This window comes from Schistocerca cancellata, chromosome 2, assembly GCF_023864275.1.
Source record: "Schistocerca cancellata isolate TAMUIC-IGC-003103 chromosome 2, iqSchCanc2.1, whole genome shotgun sequence".
NCBI lineage: Eukaryota > Metazoa > Arthropoda > Insecta > Orthoptera > Acrididae > Schistocerca > Schistocerca cancellata.
In genome coordinates, this window is record NC_064627.1 from 1,151,538,862 (window position 1) to 1,151,554,639 (window position 15,778).

The 15,778-nt window shown below is 41.9% G+C and overlaps 1 protein-coding gene across 1 annotated transcript in view; it reads right to left on the minus strand.

Moving 5' to 3' along the window:
• Positions 1-12,210: 12,210 nt before the first annotated feature.
• Positions 12,211-15,778, minus strand: part of LOC126161287 (cytochrome P450 9e2-like) — a 95,146-nt gene continuing 91,578 nt past the window's right edge. The window contains exon 8 of the mRNA XM_049917026.1: positions 12,211-12,662. Within this exon, the coding sequence (XP_049772983.1) occupies positions 12,496-12,662 (167 nt within the window). The 3' untranslated portion in view covers positions 12,211-12,495. The remainder of the gene's footprint in view (positions 12,663-15,778) is intronic.

Here is a 15,778-nt window from a genome sequence, read left to right on the forward strand (position 1 = left end):
CACGGCAAACTGGCTGACACTGACGGCGGCGGTGCACAAATGCTGCGCAGCTAGCGCCATTCGACGGCCAAAACCGCGGTTCCTGGTGTGTCCGCTGTGCCGTGCGTGTGATCCTTGCTTGTACAGCCCTCGCAGTGTCCGGAGCAAGTATGGTGGGTCTGACACACCGGTGTCAATGTGTTCTTTTTTCCATTTCCAGGAGTGTATTAAAGAGTGTGTTACAGTACAGAGCAGCAATCAAAACTGAATCACAACTTAGTAAAATATTTTCCATGGACAAATGGGGACAAAAGTATATTCTCCTGGAATCATTGAAACGTATAACTGTTACATGTTGTGTTGCTCTGATGAAAAGAAGGACAGTATATGTCTAGTAAAAGAGTTAGATAATTTGCATCAGATAATTATAAGCTCCACATCAAAGAAACAACTGTGTTGCCTTAAGTCACGTTACCTTCATTCACCATTATCATCCAGCCACATCTTTTCAAAAACTTACCTTTTATGCTTATAAACACGAAATGCATTCACAGTGCATAAAATGGACTATAACAAGAAAAAGGTTCCCTATGGCTAAACCACCGCTCACTCACTCTTTCTGTACATTAATCGTGATAATCATTTATTTATTTATTTATTTACATGTCAAGTTCCGTAGGACCAAATTGAGGAGCAAATCTCCAAGGTCATGGGACGTGTCAGTACATGAACTTACAATATAAAAGTAATAACAGATAAAAATAAATGTTCATGAACCTGAAAGAAAATAAGTCCATAAGTTTAAGCAAACGCTATCAGCAGTAGAATGAGAATCAGCTTCATTTTTCAAGGAACTCCTCGACAGAATAGAAGGAGTGACCCATGAGGAAACTCTTCAGTTTCGATTTGAAAGCACGTGGATTACTGCTAAGATTTTTGATTCGAGTGGCAGCTTATTGAAAATGGATGCAGCAGTATACTGCACATCTTTTTGCACAAGAGTTAAGGAAGTCCGATCCAAATGGAGGTTTGATTTCTGCCGAGTATTAACAGAGTGAAAGCTGCTTATTGTTGGAACTAAACTAATATTGGTAACAAGAAACGACAATAAGGAATATACATATTGAGAGGCCAATGTCAAAATACCCAGACTCGTGAACAGAGGTCGACAAGAGGTTCGTGAACTCACACCACTTATTGCCCGAACCACCCGTTTCTGAGCCAAAAATATCCATCTAGAATGGGAAGAGTTACCCCAAAACATAATACCATACGACATAAGTGAATGAAAATAAGCAAAGTAGACTAATTTTCGTGTGAATGTATCACTCACTTTCGATACCGTTCGAATAGTGAAAGTGGCAGTATTAAGTCTTTGAACAAGATCCTGAACGTGGGCTTTCCACGACAGCTTACTATCTATCTGAACATCTAGGAAATTGAACTGTTCAGTTTCACTAATCATATGCCCGTTCTGTGAGATTAAAACGTCAGGTTTTGTTGAATTGTGTGTTAGAAACTGTAAAAACTGAGTCTTACTGTGATTTAACGTTAGTTTATTTTCTACAAGCCATGAACTGAGGTCATGTACTGCACTACTTGAAACCGAGTCAATGTTGCACACAACATCCTTTACTACCAAGCTAGTGTCATCAGCAAACAGAAATATTTTAGAGTTACCCGTAATACTAGAGGGCATATCATTTATATAAATAAGGAACAGGAGCAGCCCCAACAGTGATCCCTGGGGCACCCCCCACTTGACAGTACCCCACTGAGATCCTACATCACAGCCGTTATCAACATTGTGAATGACCTTTTGCTGCCTGTTGCTAAAGTAAGAGGTGAACCAATTGTGAGCTACTCCCCTTATTCCGTAATGATCCAACTTCTGGAGCAATATTGTTAGATCAACACAGTCAAATGCCTTTGTTAAATCAAAAAATACGCCAAGCGTTCGAAACTTTTTGTTTAGCCCACCCAGTACTTCACAGAGAAAAGAGAATATGGCATTTTCAGTTGTCAAACGACTTCTAAAGCCGAACTGTACATTTGATAACAAATCGTGTGATATAAAATGATCAATGAACCTTACATACACAGCCTTTTCGATAAATTTTGCAAACACTGATGGCATAAAAAGGTCTAAAATTATCTACATTACCCCTTTCTCCCTTTTTATAAAGCGGCTTTACTATTGAGTACTTTAATCGCTCAGGAAACTGACCATTCGTAAAGGAAAAATTACAAATATGGCTAAATACAGGGCTAACATGTGCAGCACAGTACTTTAATATTCTACTAGACACTCCATCATAACCATGAGAGTCCTTAGTCTTCAGTGATTTAATTATTGACTCAATCTCCCTCTTGTCTGTATCACAGTGGAGTATTTCAGACGTCAATCTCGGAAAGGCATTTGCTAAGAAATTTATATGATTTCCTGTAGAAAATAAATTTTTATTTAATTTACCAGAAATGCTCAGAAAATGGTTGTTAAATACTGTACATATATCTGATTTATCAGTAACAGAAATGTTATTACTGCGAACTGACTTTATATCATCAACCTTGTGCTGCTGACCAGACACTTCCTTCACAACTGACCATATGGCTTTAATTTTATCCTGTGAATTAGCTATTCTATTTGCATACCAAATACTTTTTGCCTCATTCTGTTACAGTATGCATCATAAATCTAATTTAATTGTCATCTCATGTACCTCACCAACATAAATATCATTATCCTACTACAACATTAATCATATCCACTGTCTTCGTCTCAATATAAGCTTAAAATAACAATTCCCTGCCCTGTTTTCGTCCACTTATTTCCACATAAAGAACACTTCATAGCTATCATTGTAAATATTACGTTTCAGTAAACACAGCATCACTCTCTCACAACCAGTCTGTATCTGTAATCAAAATTGGTAGAAAGTGTTAAATGTCTGTATTACTATGACTGTATTTCTCAAGTAAACAACACGTTGCTGACTACCTGTGTAACATCTCTGAACTGGTGTAAAAAATAATCTAAATGTTCATTTTATTAGAAATTGTTTATTCTTATTCAGTCTCTACATGAAATTTCGACGTTCATAGCAGATTGTTTAGCGTATGCGTCATGGCAGCAAATCGCTCGAGTTGTTGCGCGGTAAATGAAGTTCGTTGCTCGAAGATAGTCACCCGATTCTTGTCAAAAGTGGCTTGCTGCGCGACGGGAGTCGATCTGGCATGAGATGCAATAACACTGTTTATCGCTAGCTGTTGCTGTGCGCTGTAGTGACAGGTGACACGTAGGTTCTATCGTCTGGGTCTAACTTTAGTACATAGGATTATTCTACATATGGTCTGATATGTGAGACTTGATGAAGTCCCTTGCTCTTGTGCGTCTGAATCGGTTCAGTTTTCACAACGTTGTCGTGTATAATTCTACGTATCCTGTAAGGTCCCTTATATAAGAATTGGTTTTACAAGATGAAGAATGAGATTTTACCAGAATTTTGTGTCCAACGTATAGCTATTTGATGTTTACTTGTCCCTACTGAGATTTCTTTCTTCTTTCTACAGCCTTTCTGATGTTTTTTAGCGCGATATCTACTGCTTCCCTATGTTGTAATGTTTTTGAAGCTGTAGATGGTATTAAATTCCTGATACGATCTTGTGGTTGTTGATTTTTGAGTGTAAGTAACAGAGATAACGATTTAGAATCGTGTGGTAACTCGTTGAGGATCTCTCGGAATGTGTGAATGTGTTTGGCCCAAGTCCGGCGCTGACGATGACAATATATTCTGCATGGCTTGTTAATTTATGGGCATAATTCGTTCTGAAGGACTAGACTGAGGCTAATAGTGTAAAATAAAGATGGGTCTAATTTTGTAATGTCGTAAAGTGCGTACCAAATATTTGAGCGAAACTGTGGACCGTTGTCGGAAATGACTATATAAATGTGACCATCTCCTCGTAGAAAATTTCTGACAAAAGGTTTGGATACTGTTTTGGCAGTAGCTTTTCGTACCAAAAGAACTAACGAACTAACTGGCAGAAATGTCGATATATGTGACCTCCCGACTAAGCTCTCCTGCGAACCTTGCAGAACTAGCACTCCTGAAAGAAAAGATACTGCGGATACATGGCTTAGTCACAGCCTGGGGGATGTTTCCAGAATGAGCTTCTGTAAAGTTTGGAAGGTAGGAGACGAGATACTGGCAGAAGTAAAGCTGTGAGGACCGGGCGTGAGTCGTGCTTCGGTAGCTCAGATGGCAGAGCACTTGCCCGCGAAAGGCAAAGGTCCCGAGTTCGAGTCTCGGTCGGGCACACAGTTTTAATCTGCCAGGAAGTTTCATCTGCCAGGAAGTTTCATATCAGCGCACACTCCGCTGCAGAGTGAAAATCTCACTGTGGAATATCTCGTTGATTCCAATTACTTGAATCAATATCAAGCGCCAAGTTGGATCAGTGGATCAAGCTTATGGAGGAAACTGGCTTCAGCAAGAACAGCCAGAAAGCCTGGAAACTTCTCAGATGCCTTAATAATGACCCTGCTAGCACGACCCTCCATGCAAACATAACAGCCGACGATATTGCCCGTCAACTATTATTAAATGGGAATTCGGGTAACCGAGACATCAAGCCAAAGTCTAATAAGATGCGTACTTCTGTTACCAACCTGTCTAGACCCTTCCGCTCGGGAGAGTTGTAGAGGGCGATTAGTAAGTGTAAAACAGGAAAGACTGCTGGGCAGGATGACCTTAGTAATGAGCAACTAACACGTTTTGGTCCTGCAACACTAAAATGGATTCTAGATCCTTTTAACAACTGCTTATGCTCTGGTAGGACCCCCAAAGTCTGGCGGAAAGCTCGTGTCATCGCTATCCTTAAACCCAGTAAAGAGAACAATGACCCTCAGAACTACCGTCCCATATCTCGTCCTTGCAATTTGTATAAAACCTTGGAGAGAATGACTCTGAACTGCATGACAGAAGCAATTGACTCTGCACTCGTACCTCAACAGGCTGGCTTCAGACCGGGTAAGAGCTGCACATCACAGATCCTTAGTCTCACCCAGTGCGTGGAAAACGGGTTTGAATCACGTATGGTAACATGTGTGGCCTTTGTTGACCTGCCTGCTGCGTACGAGACTGTGAACCATAAATTACTCCTGAAAAAATTTATAACATCACTAATGACTCTACTTTAACCACCTTAATAGCCAACTTCCTTAGCAACAGGAGATTTTACGTGGAATTTCGAGGAGGACGCAGTAGATTACAGGGGAATGGGCTATCCCAGGGTAGTGTTCTGGCCCCTACACTCTTTAATATGTATACGAATGACCAACCACTCCCGCTGTACACGAGGAGTTTTCTGTATACGGATGATCTCGCATTAGCCAGCCAGGGAAAAGATTTCCATGACGTCGAAAATAAGCTGTCTGAAACACTGGAAGAACTAGGACGGTTCTACAAAAATAATAACTTAAGGTCTCACCCTACGAAAACGCAAGTCAGTGCTTTCTACCTAAAAACAGACAAACCAACCAACAACTAAATATTTCATAGAATGGCACTCAATTTTAACATTCATTTTCCCCAAAGTATCTTAGGGTGACCTGAGATCGGGCCCTAACGTTCAAAACGCATTGTCAGAACACCAAAATGAAAGTGTCCGCAAGGAATAATATCATACGAAAACTAAGGGCATCTAACTGGATTGCACAGCCAGTCACTATTCTGACTTGGGCTTTGGCGTTGTGCTAGTCTGCGGTCGAATACTCACGGCCTGTCTGGCGTAACTCCTGCCATGCTAGGCCCGTGGACATCGCTTTGAATGAGACGTGCCGAGTAATCACTGGGTGCCTGTATCACCTGTCAGATACATCTCCGCCCGACATCAGGCGTCAAGCAGCTGCTCAAGCAGAAGGACATAGAGCCGCGACATCTGACACTCACCCATTATTTGGGCATTCGCCAGCAACGTCTGGCTTGAAGTCCAGAAAAAGTTTTGTAAGGGTCTATGTAAACAACAACAACACAGATCAAAGGCTAGACATATGGAGAAAGAGAGTAGAGACTGCTCCTGTAGGCTGGAGACAATCAAGAGAAGAACTACCTCCCGGTGATAATGAGAGCCGGTGTACCGTCAGCAGATTACAAACTGCTGTTGAGTGGTGTAAGAAAACTCTTGAAAAATGAGGATACGCTGGAGGACCCTCAACTTGTGAGTGTGGAGAGGAGCAGACGGTGTCTCGCCCGCGCAGCTGCCGTCTGTGCCCGTCATCGTGAGTTGATGCTGGCCAGTTCTAACGCCCTGGACGTTGCCCGTTTCTGGGCGAAGACAGTTTAATTCAATGTCTGTTAGTCTATAGTTGAGTGTATTTATGAATGTTCATTCATGTACAATTACTTCTGCCTGTGTGCTAACTGTAATGCTTTGAATGTAGCTCACGTTTAGACCAAAGAAAATTAGTTCTAGATTTCCTTGTACTTTTTCATGTTTACATGTTAATGTCCACTGTCTACTTACATGTTTTATAACTGTTAATTTCTTTTAATTCCCTTGTAATTGTTGCCTTTGACACGAATAAAAAATCTGAAGCATTTACTTATGCACCGTTGAGCAGTACGGTTTTGACCTCGCCTGATGTACGTTTGTGATTTGGATTACACCCTGGATTGTCGAATATGCGGCATACGCTTAAGACGACTTTGCTACGCTCTGAACTTCTTTTGGTTATCCGTTACTACGTAACCGCCTGCTCGTTCCGTTGGTCTCTGGGCGCTAGCGGTCATAAACATTCTACCTGTGCTGGGCAGGATGGAAAAATATGCGTAAAATAGTGGAATCCTTGACTCCAGCGTTTATCAGTCGCTTATCTAATAGAAATATTAGTGAGCGACAAAGTGCAAGACATAGAATATGGTGGTACGACCGTATACACCCAGTTGCATATGAAGCAAATGGCTGGCTACGATTACTTGGTAGGATTTTACGAAACTAGATTGCCTACAAAAAACATTACATACAGAAAACACTATATAGTACTCACCTGAATAATGCTGAATATCCACAGCAGGTTGAAATGATAAGAGACATCAGGCGTGAAGAGGAAATCGGTGCGAATGGTCGCAGACTTGTGCATCCAGCGGCAGAGGATACGAAATTTTGATAACAACTGGCAGACACTAAAAGAAATACGCCGGACATCCCCCGAGAATCCGTTAGAGAACTTCAGGTCATGTACTGCGTATATTCTCCACCCCGCTACGTATCCCTTAGAGACTGCAGAGATAAAATCTGGCAAATAACTACTCCACCCGTGAAGAGAACCGGAAGAAACCTCCCAGTACGGTATAGTAAAAGGTACCTTTTGTCGCTCAGTTCGTAGTGATTCGCAGAGTATAGATGTCATAGATCTGTCACACCGTACTTTGTGCATGAACTTGTCCAAAATGTTATACATCCACCGCAAATATGGCATAATTGAGTCTGCCACTAATGATCGTGTAACATACAGATGTAATTTCTGTTTCCTAATGTACCTCTTCAGTGTGTGATATTGGCTCCCCTGAGGGGCTGGGAGGAGGGGGAGCGGGGTGGAAGCGGAAAACTTAAGTCAACCAGAATAGTTTCCCGTCAGTAATGTTTCTGTTGTTCCAATCCACTGGGAACCTTTTCTCAGTCTTATCTGTGTAACCGACTTCTGTCAGAGATCATCATATATTTTCGATCGGGAGAAAAATGGCGAAACGAGAAATATTTTACTTCTGTTCTGACTGTATAGCCGCATGGACGCAAGATGACGGAAATCTCACCACATCTGTACTTGGAAGAATAATGCACAGATGAGCCAATACCTTATGACCACATGCTTAATAAGTTGTATGTCCGTCTTTGGGGCTAAATACATCAGTGACTCTACGTATCGGGGATCCGACAGTTTGTTGGTAGGTTTTTGGAGGTATGTGGCATCAGATGCCTAAGCACAGGTCATGTAATCAGCGTACGCGGTGATGGCGCTCCATAGTTACCCAGGTGGGTTCCATGGGATGTGCATCAGGAGAATTTGGTCGCCGAGACATCAACGGAAGTTGACTAGAGTGGTCCTCAAACTAATGTAGCACGGTCCTGGATCCTAAACATGGAGAATTATACTGCTAAAAGATGATATCGCCATCGGGGAAGACAACAATCATGAAGGGATGCGGGTGGTTAGCAGCTGTCAGCGGGTCTTCGATGACTGACACAGGCCCCGTGCGAGCGCAGGAGGAAGCACGCCGTAGCGCGATGCTGCTCACACCAGCCTTTGTCTGTGGCGCGCTGCCGGTTTACAGTCGCCGCTCACGTCGATGGCGGCGTTTGTGGAGACGAACGTGTACGTAGTGTAGTAAAAACGTGATTCACCCGAAGAGCCGAAACGTTTCCATTTTCGACAGTCGAATCCCGATAGAGTCGTGCCCACCGAAATCGTAATTGACGATGTCGTTGGGTCAACAAGTGAACGCGTAAGGGTGGTCAGCTGCAGAGCTCCACGCTCAACAACGTACGACGGACGGTGTGCTCAGAACACTTGCAGCATTCTGCACTTTCGACAGAGATGGCACCGATCACCACCTATCCTACATTACAGACCACGCAAAACTCCGAACCCCACGTTCTGTGAAGAGTCGTGGACTCCAACCATTTAGCGCCTAGCGGTACTTTCTCTGTCCTTCTACCTCTTTCCTTAGATGCTCACGACAGTAGCACGTGAAAATTCTACCAGATTTGCCATTTTCGAGATACTCGTTTACATGTTCTGCGTAATAGTAGTCTTTCCTTTGTCAAAGTCGTTTATCTCAACGCATTTCCCCATTTGTAGCCCGTATGTTCGTTAGGGTGATCCCTCGTCCGTGACTGCACGTCTTACATCGTTCTGTTACCATGTCACGTCCCCGCAACATCACTGGGCTGCATCCAACGTCGCGGTGGTTGTAATGTTTCGGCTTATCAGCATATGCACTCTGAGAGAAAACAACAAGGACACACCAAGAATGAATTATTCGAAATGGACAGAAATCGGTAGATGTGATCTACATGTACAGACAAACAAATGATTGCCATTTCAGAAAAACTGGATTATTATAAGAGAAACAGCTTCACAAATTGAGCAAGTCAGTAAGCATTGGTCCACCTCTGGACCTTATGCAAGTAATTATTCGGCTTGGAATTGACTGATAGAGTTGTTGGATGTCCTCCCGAGGGATACCACGCCAAATACTGTCCCCATTGGCCCGTTAGATCGTCAAAATCCCGTTATGGTTGGAGACTCCTGCCCGTAATTATTCAAATGTTCTCCGTTGGGGAGAGACGGACTGACCTTGCCGGACAAGGTAGGTTTTGGCAAGCACGAAGGCATGCAGTAGAATCTCTTGCCATCTCCGGCCATGCGTTGTGTTGCTAAGCTCAGGACGGCTTGTTATGAAGTGTAACAAAGCAAGTCGTGGGACATCGTTGGCGTACCTCTGTGTTCTGAGGGTAGCGGTGACGGAAACCAGAGGTGTCCTGCCGTGGAGCGAGAGGTCGTCGGGCCGTGTGGTGGTCGACAGCCACGTCGCATCCCACCGTTACCCGGAGTGTGTCTCCGGACACGCCTTCACCGGTCATCGTGGCTGAATTCGAAGCGGGGCTCAACACTGAGGGCAGCTCTGCTCCAGTCAGTGAGGTTCAGAGCGAAAGGCGTGTCCGGGGAGGTGTCTGGACAGCTGTGGGACGCCAGCCTGACTGACGGCCGCCATGCAGCCCAACAACCAGGAGTGGCAGTCTGGTAGTGCCGTCTGCTTTCAACCCTTATGGTTGTCATCTGCGGCGGCCCTATAGAACAGCGGTACGTCGACGATATTCTACGCACAACTTCGTTGCCCTTGATACCGAGCCATCCTGGGCTTACATTTCAGCAAGACAACGCCCGCCCGCCCGCCCACGGTGAGACTTTCTACTGCTTGTCTTCGTGCTTACCAGATCCGACCTCGGCCAGCTGGGTCACCGGATTTCTCCCTAAGTGAGAACGTTTGGAGCCTAATGTTCAGAGTCTCTAACCAGATCGCAATTTTGACGATCTAACTCGCCAATTGGACAGAATTTGGCACGATATCCCTGAATAGGACACCAATAACTCTGTCAATCAACGTCGAATAACTACTTCCGTAAGGGACAGAGGTGGGCCGACCAGCTGTTGACTCGCTCAATTTGTGAAGCCCTTTCTCATGAATAAATCATCCTTTTTTTCTGAATTTTTGATCGTTTATTTGTCTGCAGATATACATCACATCTACGGATTATGTGTCCCATTCGGATAATACGTTCGTACTGCGTCGTTTTTCTTCCCTTAGGGTGTATGATTAAATTACTACCACAAATTAGGAAATTTTGATTTTCCATTGAATTTCGAAGCACTCCAAAGGTAAGATAAAGATTTTAAGAGGCCGTTTAAGAGATCTTAAAATTAATAGTTCGATAAATTTTTGCACCTAGGTACACAGCCTCAGTATGTTTTTTCGAATAGAAATATTGTCATTAAAAACTGTACAACTTTTAATTTTATTTGGTACTAGTCTACTTCGACTTTCTAATCATGATCTATCGAAACTTGCCAACAGCAAATACATTCGAAAGTTGTATAGCCCATAACGGATAATGCTTTCATATGAAAAGTGACAGCACAGGATAAATTGTGTTGAAGGGAGAGGAGCCTAAGGCAGGTAAATTTCTTGGCGCACGTAATCACATCATCACGCTTAGACAGACGCTTCGTGATGCTGCAGTTTCTGACCGTCATATAATTATAAATGATGGCTACGCGGTAATAATGAAGGAATAAGAAAAGAAAGAGAAAATAGTACGACTGCAGCGATAATTGGACATTAAAAGAAAAAAAAAACACAAATGAAGTAAAATCGGCCCTGGTTGCCAACATAGTGTGATTGCTCTGCAGCAGTACGTACACACATTGTGATTGCACTTGAAAAATACTCGTAATTACACAGGAAGTTAGAAAACCCGGCTGCGAAATGCTTCGGTAAATACCAAGCGTGATAAGATATGCGATGACGATTAATTACAACAAAAAATGTAAGAAAATCAAATCTTTGAAAGTATCTGCATTTGTCTTAGTCATTGTCCTCGAACTTCAGACGTCAGTAGCGTTGTGACGAAATTAATCACGTTGTCATAGACAATAATACGAAGATTGCATCGATGCATAACGGCACATGTAATCCGATGTAGCTATAGTTTTCTCCCATTTCGACAAGAGCATTGAAATGATTGATTTCATGTCGTTGAAATCATCTTTCGTATAGAATGAAACCATAAAGCTCTCACCGACACACTGATGTAAGGAGTCGACTGATGCCTTTAGGGAACATCAATAAACATAATCTTATCACAGAAGAGATACATTTTTCAGGGAAAGTAATACATAATGAACATAAAATCATCAAAACAGTATTTACTACATGTACAAAGCATTTATTTCTTTAAAGAGCCTTTACTCAGTAACGATATTTACTTTTGTCGTCCAGACAGAAATATTTGTAATTCGTGCAAAACAAATGTAACTCTCCACTACTACAGTCATATATGTGCTCTCTATCTTCCAATGGACTATCTTATTCATGCAGTACATCTAATTATTTTCAGCAACGGCTTCACGCAAGAGAGAATATTTTGTTGTGCTGAAGAGTGTTCCTGTTATAAATGAGCCGTCATTGCTTAACAGGTATCATCACAGTCTGCACTCTTGCCCGTTCACTATAGCACAGTTTAAAGATACTGTATTCTTATTTAACTCCTTTGTAGAAACTCAAGGGTCCATCGAGCTTGTTGCCCCAACAGACGGACCGGTTACGAAAACTGTTCTATTTCATCACTTCGTGATACACTGCGGTAAAATGTGGAATCCAGCGCAACGCTTTCGTTGTGTATGTTATCAGGAACACTATGCCAATTTCTCTCCTTCCCTTTCCGGCTGAATGATAGTGACAATAAACGATTGCGTCAACAGATTCCGAACCGGCTAGCACGGAACCGAAAGCCGCCGCAGAACCGCGCGTTAGCAACCTATGCCATGGAAGCGGCCCGATTTGAATGAAGCATACGCAACATGTTCGGTACAAATAAAAATAATAACAGTTCGAAGGAAACCTATTACGCTAAAGGAACGTGTTTGTGAAGTTAATGCTCATGTACAGTTTGGGTTACTGTCTCCTTGTGAAGCATCCTCTGTTTATTTTTATAAAGTTGGGTGACATTATCACAATTTATTTCAGTTTTACGAGAGAGTGTACCGTTACTCAGCACACAGTCGGCACTCGACGTACACGGTAATGCTCGTACGGTGCATTCCGCCGTACATAATGTATACGGAACGTGACATATGATGGGACTGCTACTAAACTTTACATAAAATTTAATGAAGTATCAGATTTCCTATCCTCTCACTCTTCTGTGTGAAGAAGTGTAACAGCTTTTTCCTTAAGATCTTCGCCGAATGCCGATCCAGGCGCCACCCTTGATAGAGAGTGTGAGGCTGTTTGGCTGGATCTGCAGAGGCACCGGCGTCTTGGCGACCACCTGGAAGCTGAACCTGGACACCAGGTACAGCAGCACCACCTTGGTCTCCAACAGCGCGAACCTCTGGGCTGGAAAAAATTAAAAGTGTCAAATACAGGATACACACACACACACACACACACACACACACACACACACACACACACACACACAGGACCTTCAGGGACATTTTCTCTACTTTTTTAGTATATATATCTGCCATTTCGTTTTTCCAAAGCAGTGTTGGTGTCAGCACAAACATTTGCTGCTCATCACATGTTTCACGTGACGGCCAGTTTCAATAGGAAAGTTCAGTTTTTTTTACAAAAAAAAATCTATTCCGTTAATACTGAGTGTCACGCGATCCATTTAATGAGCAACATTTATTGGGTTTAACTCTTGTCTGCACATTCAAAAAATGAAACTGGCAATATCATGCTAAACACCAAAGAAAATTCGTATCACGACTCTTTATTTGACTTTTTATTTGACAGTGAAGTTCCTCTTGCACATTTAATGTTGACGCCTTTGCTTTTATATTCTCTGAAATTTATCTTGCTGTTCCTGTGTGCTGGATCTGCCCTTACGATGGCTGTTTCCAGTTTCATTTCTCCACATTTTAAGTTTCGTATTTCGATTTAGCATCGTTACACTTCTTCCTGATTACACTTCTGTCTGTCTTACACTGATGTAAACTTTTCTTTTACAGAACATCTTTATATTTACTCCTTTAGTCACTCAGTTGATCTGTTAATTTATTTACCACACGTATATATGGAGAATCGTTACTATCAGAATAGAAAGGAGCATACAGAAACTTTGTTTGTGTGCAAGAAGTTATTCAGGGCTGAGTGCTACTACTCCGTCAGCTGGACTTTATGGAAGAATCGTGACGGAAAGAACTGACGCAGAAATACGAGAACTTGAACACCAAGGTGGATTTAGGATTGGAAAATTCTGTATGAATAAACTGTTTATTCTTAATCAACCAAAAAAAAGCTTAAGATACGTAAAATATCTACACTTGGTATTAATCGATCTAAAAAGCACACGATTGTGTACCAACGTCTGAACTATAGACGGCAGTGGAGCTAAACGGTATACATCGAATGCCATAAAAAGCTTATGGAAAAATAATATGAGTAAAATTAAGACACTCACAGGATTTTCATATTACTTCCCTGCAAACAAGGGTCTAAGAGAAAGTAGCTGCGCTTCTGCAAAATTATTCGAAAAATGTGACAGCGAAACATTAAAACACTGTCTAGCAAATCAGGACATCAGTAAAGATATAAGCCTACATAATTTGCTGTCTGATGATGACCTGGTAGTCCCAGCAGAAGATCGAGAAGATACTGAATGTCTTGTGAGGAAACCTCCTGAAGAATACATAAAGTGGGATCTGTAACTATACATCTCACCCAAGACAGAAATAAAATATTTGGTATTTAGGAGCCTCAGAATAGAAAAAACAAAAGCTTAAGGAGTTCTGATAGATGAGGAGAACTCTAACTGCAGAGGGAACAGACGAAAAGAAAGTGCTCTGTAACACGGTGATACGAAATTCTGCTGCAGCAGAAGTTAACCTTGTGAAGCACTAACACAGGCGAAAAGACAATTGTTCGTATGTTTCCACTACTCTCGATAAAAAATTGAAATCAAGAATGACCAGCGTAGAAAACAGTTATTCGGAGACAAAGATGAGGGGAGATTTTGCGACATAAAGTTAGGATGGATGACATCCAGAGAGGAATGAGAAGTGGAAAAAAACCCTTCGTTATGCTGTAGGGGAAAAAACGTTTTAGTAATGTCACATGAAGATGCTACTGGAGGAAGGGCTGTAACAGATAATTTTGGAATTGTGAACTGGGTAAAAGCAATGTAGACCAACTAATTGATGGGTGAAATGAATAAGAAGAAGTTGAAAAATAGTTGGTTTTGTATCTCAGGGTATGACAAATGGTCTTCCCTGCTACAATAGAACTCGACTCATAGGTAGAAAAAAAATGTAACTTAGCCATCAGTCGCGTGCAGTACAGAGCAATAGCTGTCCCTGTCGACCAGCGCGTACAATGAAACAGACCTTGGTGCTAGATTAACACTGAAGGGGTTGCCGGAAGACTCAGAGTAATCCTTATTAAACTGATGGTTAACACGTTCTTCCGCCGGCCCCTTCAGTTGTACGTGACGGGATATACAACGTTGGCTTTAAAGGCTGTTCAACCTGGAGGTAGAGTACATGGTTGTAAAACGTAAAGGAAAATTTCGTTTGTAAACCTCTCTCCCGCTATCGGCGACCTTACTATCCGTCATTTTGACTGTTCGCCAAACTATTTCTACATTTTGCATATGGTGGCCGCGATCACAAAACTTGTCAACTAACTGATACGAGAAAGTAGTAGCTTCGTAGTCGAACAGGGAACACGTGTAAGATAGCGGTGGGCTCTATTACGCGTGGAACAAAGTGGAAGATACTCAGGTCACATGGAAGTAAGGCCTAATCATTAAGAATGTTTTCCGGAAACGTATCTACTGGACGGGTATGCCTTCTCGAACACTGAGTCCACAAAAAGAGCATCGAAACTACCTATTCAAAGGGATCAGAGACTGGTAAACTATTATTTTTGCAGCAATGGAAATGGAAGATCCATATGTAAACCTTTCCTCAGTTCTTTCACAACTTGTGGTATAATTCTGATGGTGATGTTAGTTTCTATATCGAAAGATACAAAGCAGTCATAGCATTGATAGTTGTTTAATAAATTCTGTGGTTTTCTAACCTGTAGTTAGCATACGATAAAGTTGTATTTGGTGTGCCACTGCGCACACTTTTGACTACAGCTTATGAATGAATTCCTTTCTTGTATCTTTTAATATCAAACGCTGTGAGTAGATTTACTCACACAGATGTTAACTTAAAAATCGAGCTATCACTTTTGGTTCTCTTTTTATTGAGATCATGACGGAAGTTTCTATTCCTTAACGATAGTAAGAAGTAATAAGTTTCGAGGGAAATCTTTCCTTAGTCAAAACTCTCCAAGCCTGTAATATGAAAGTGAAAGTGTTTCACTTCTTCTAAACCGCTTTTTGAGGTAACTGAGTTCTTTTGACTGAAAGAGGATACCAAATTATTTGAGTTTTCCTCTCGAGAAGCAATGTTTTAATTAATAAGAATTACAACATAAGTGTGAAATCATTCATTACT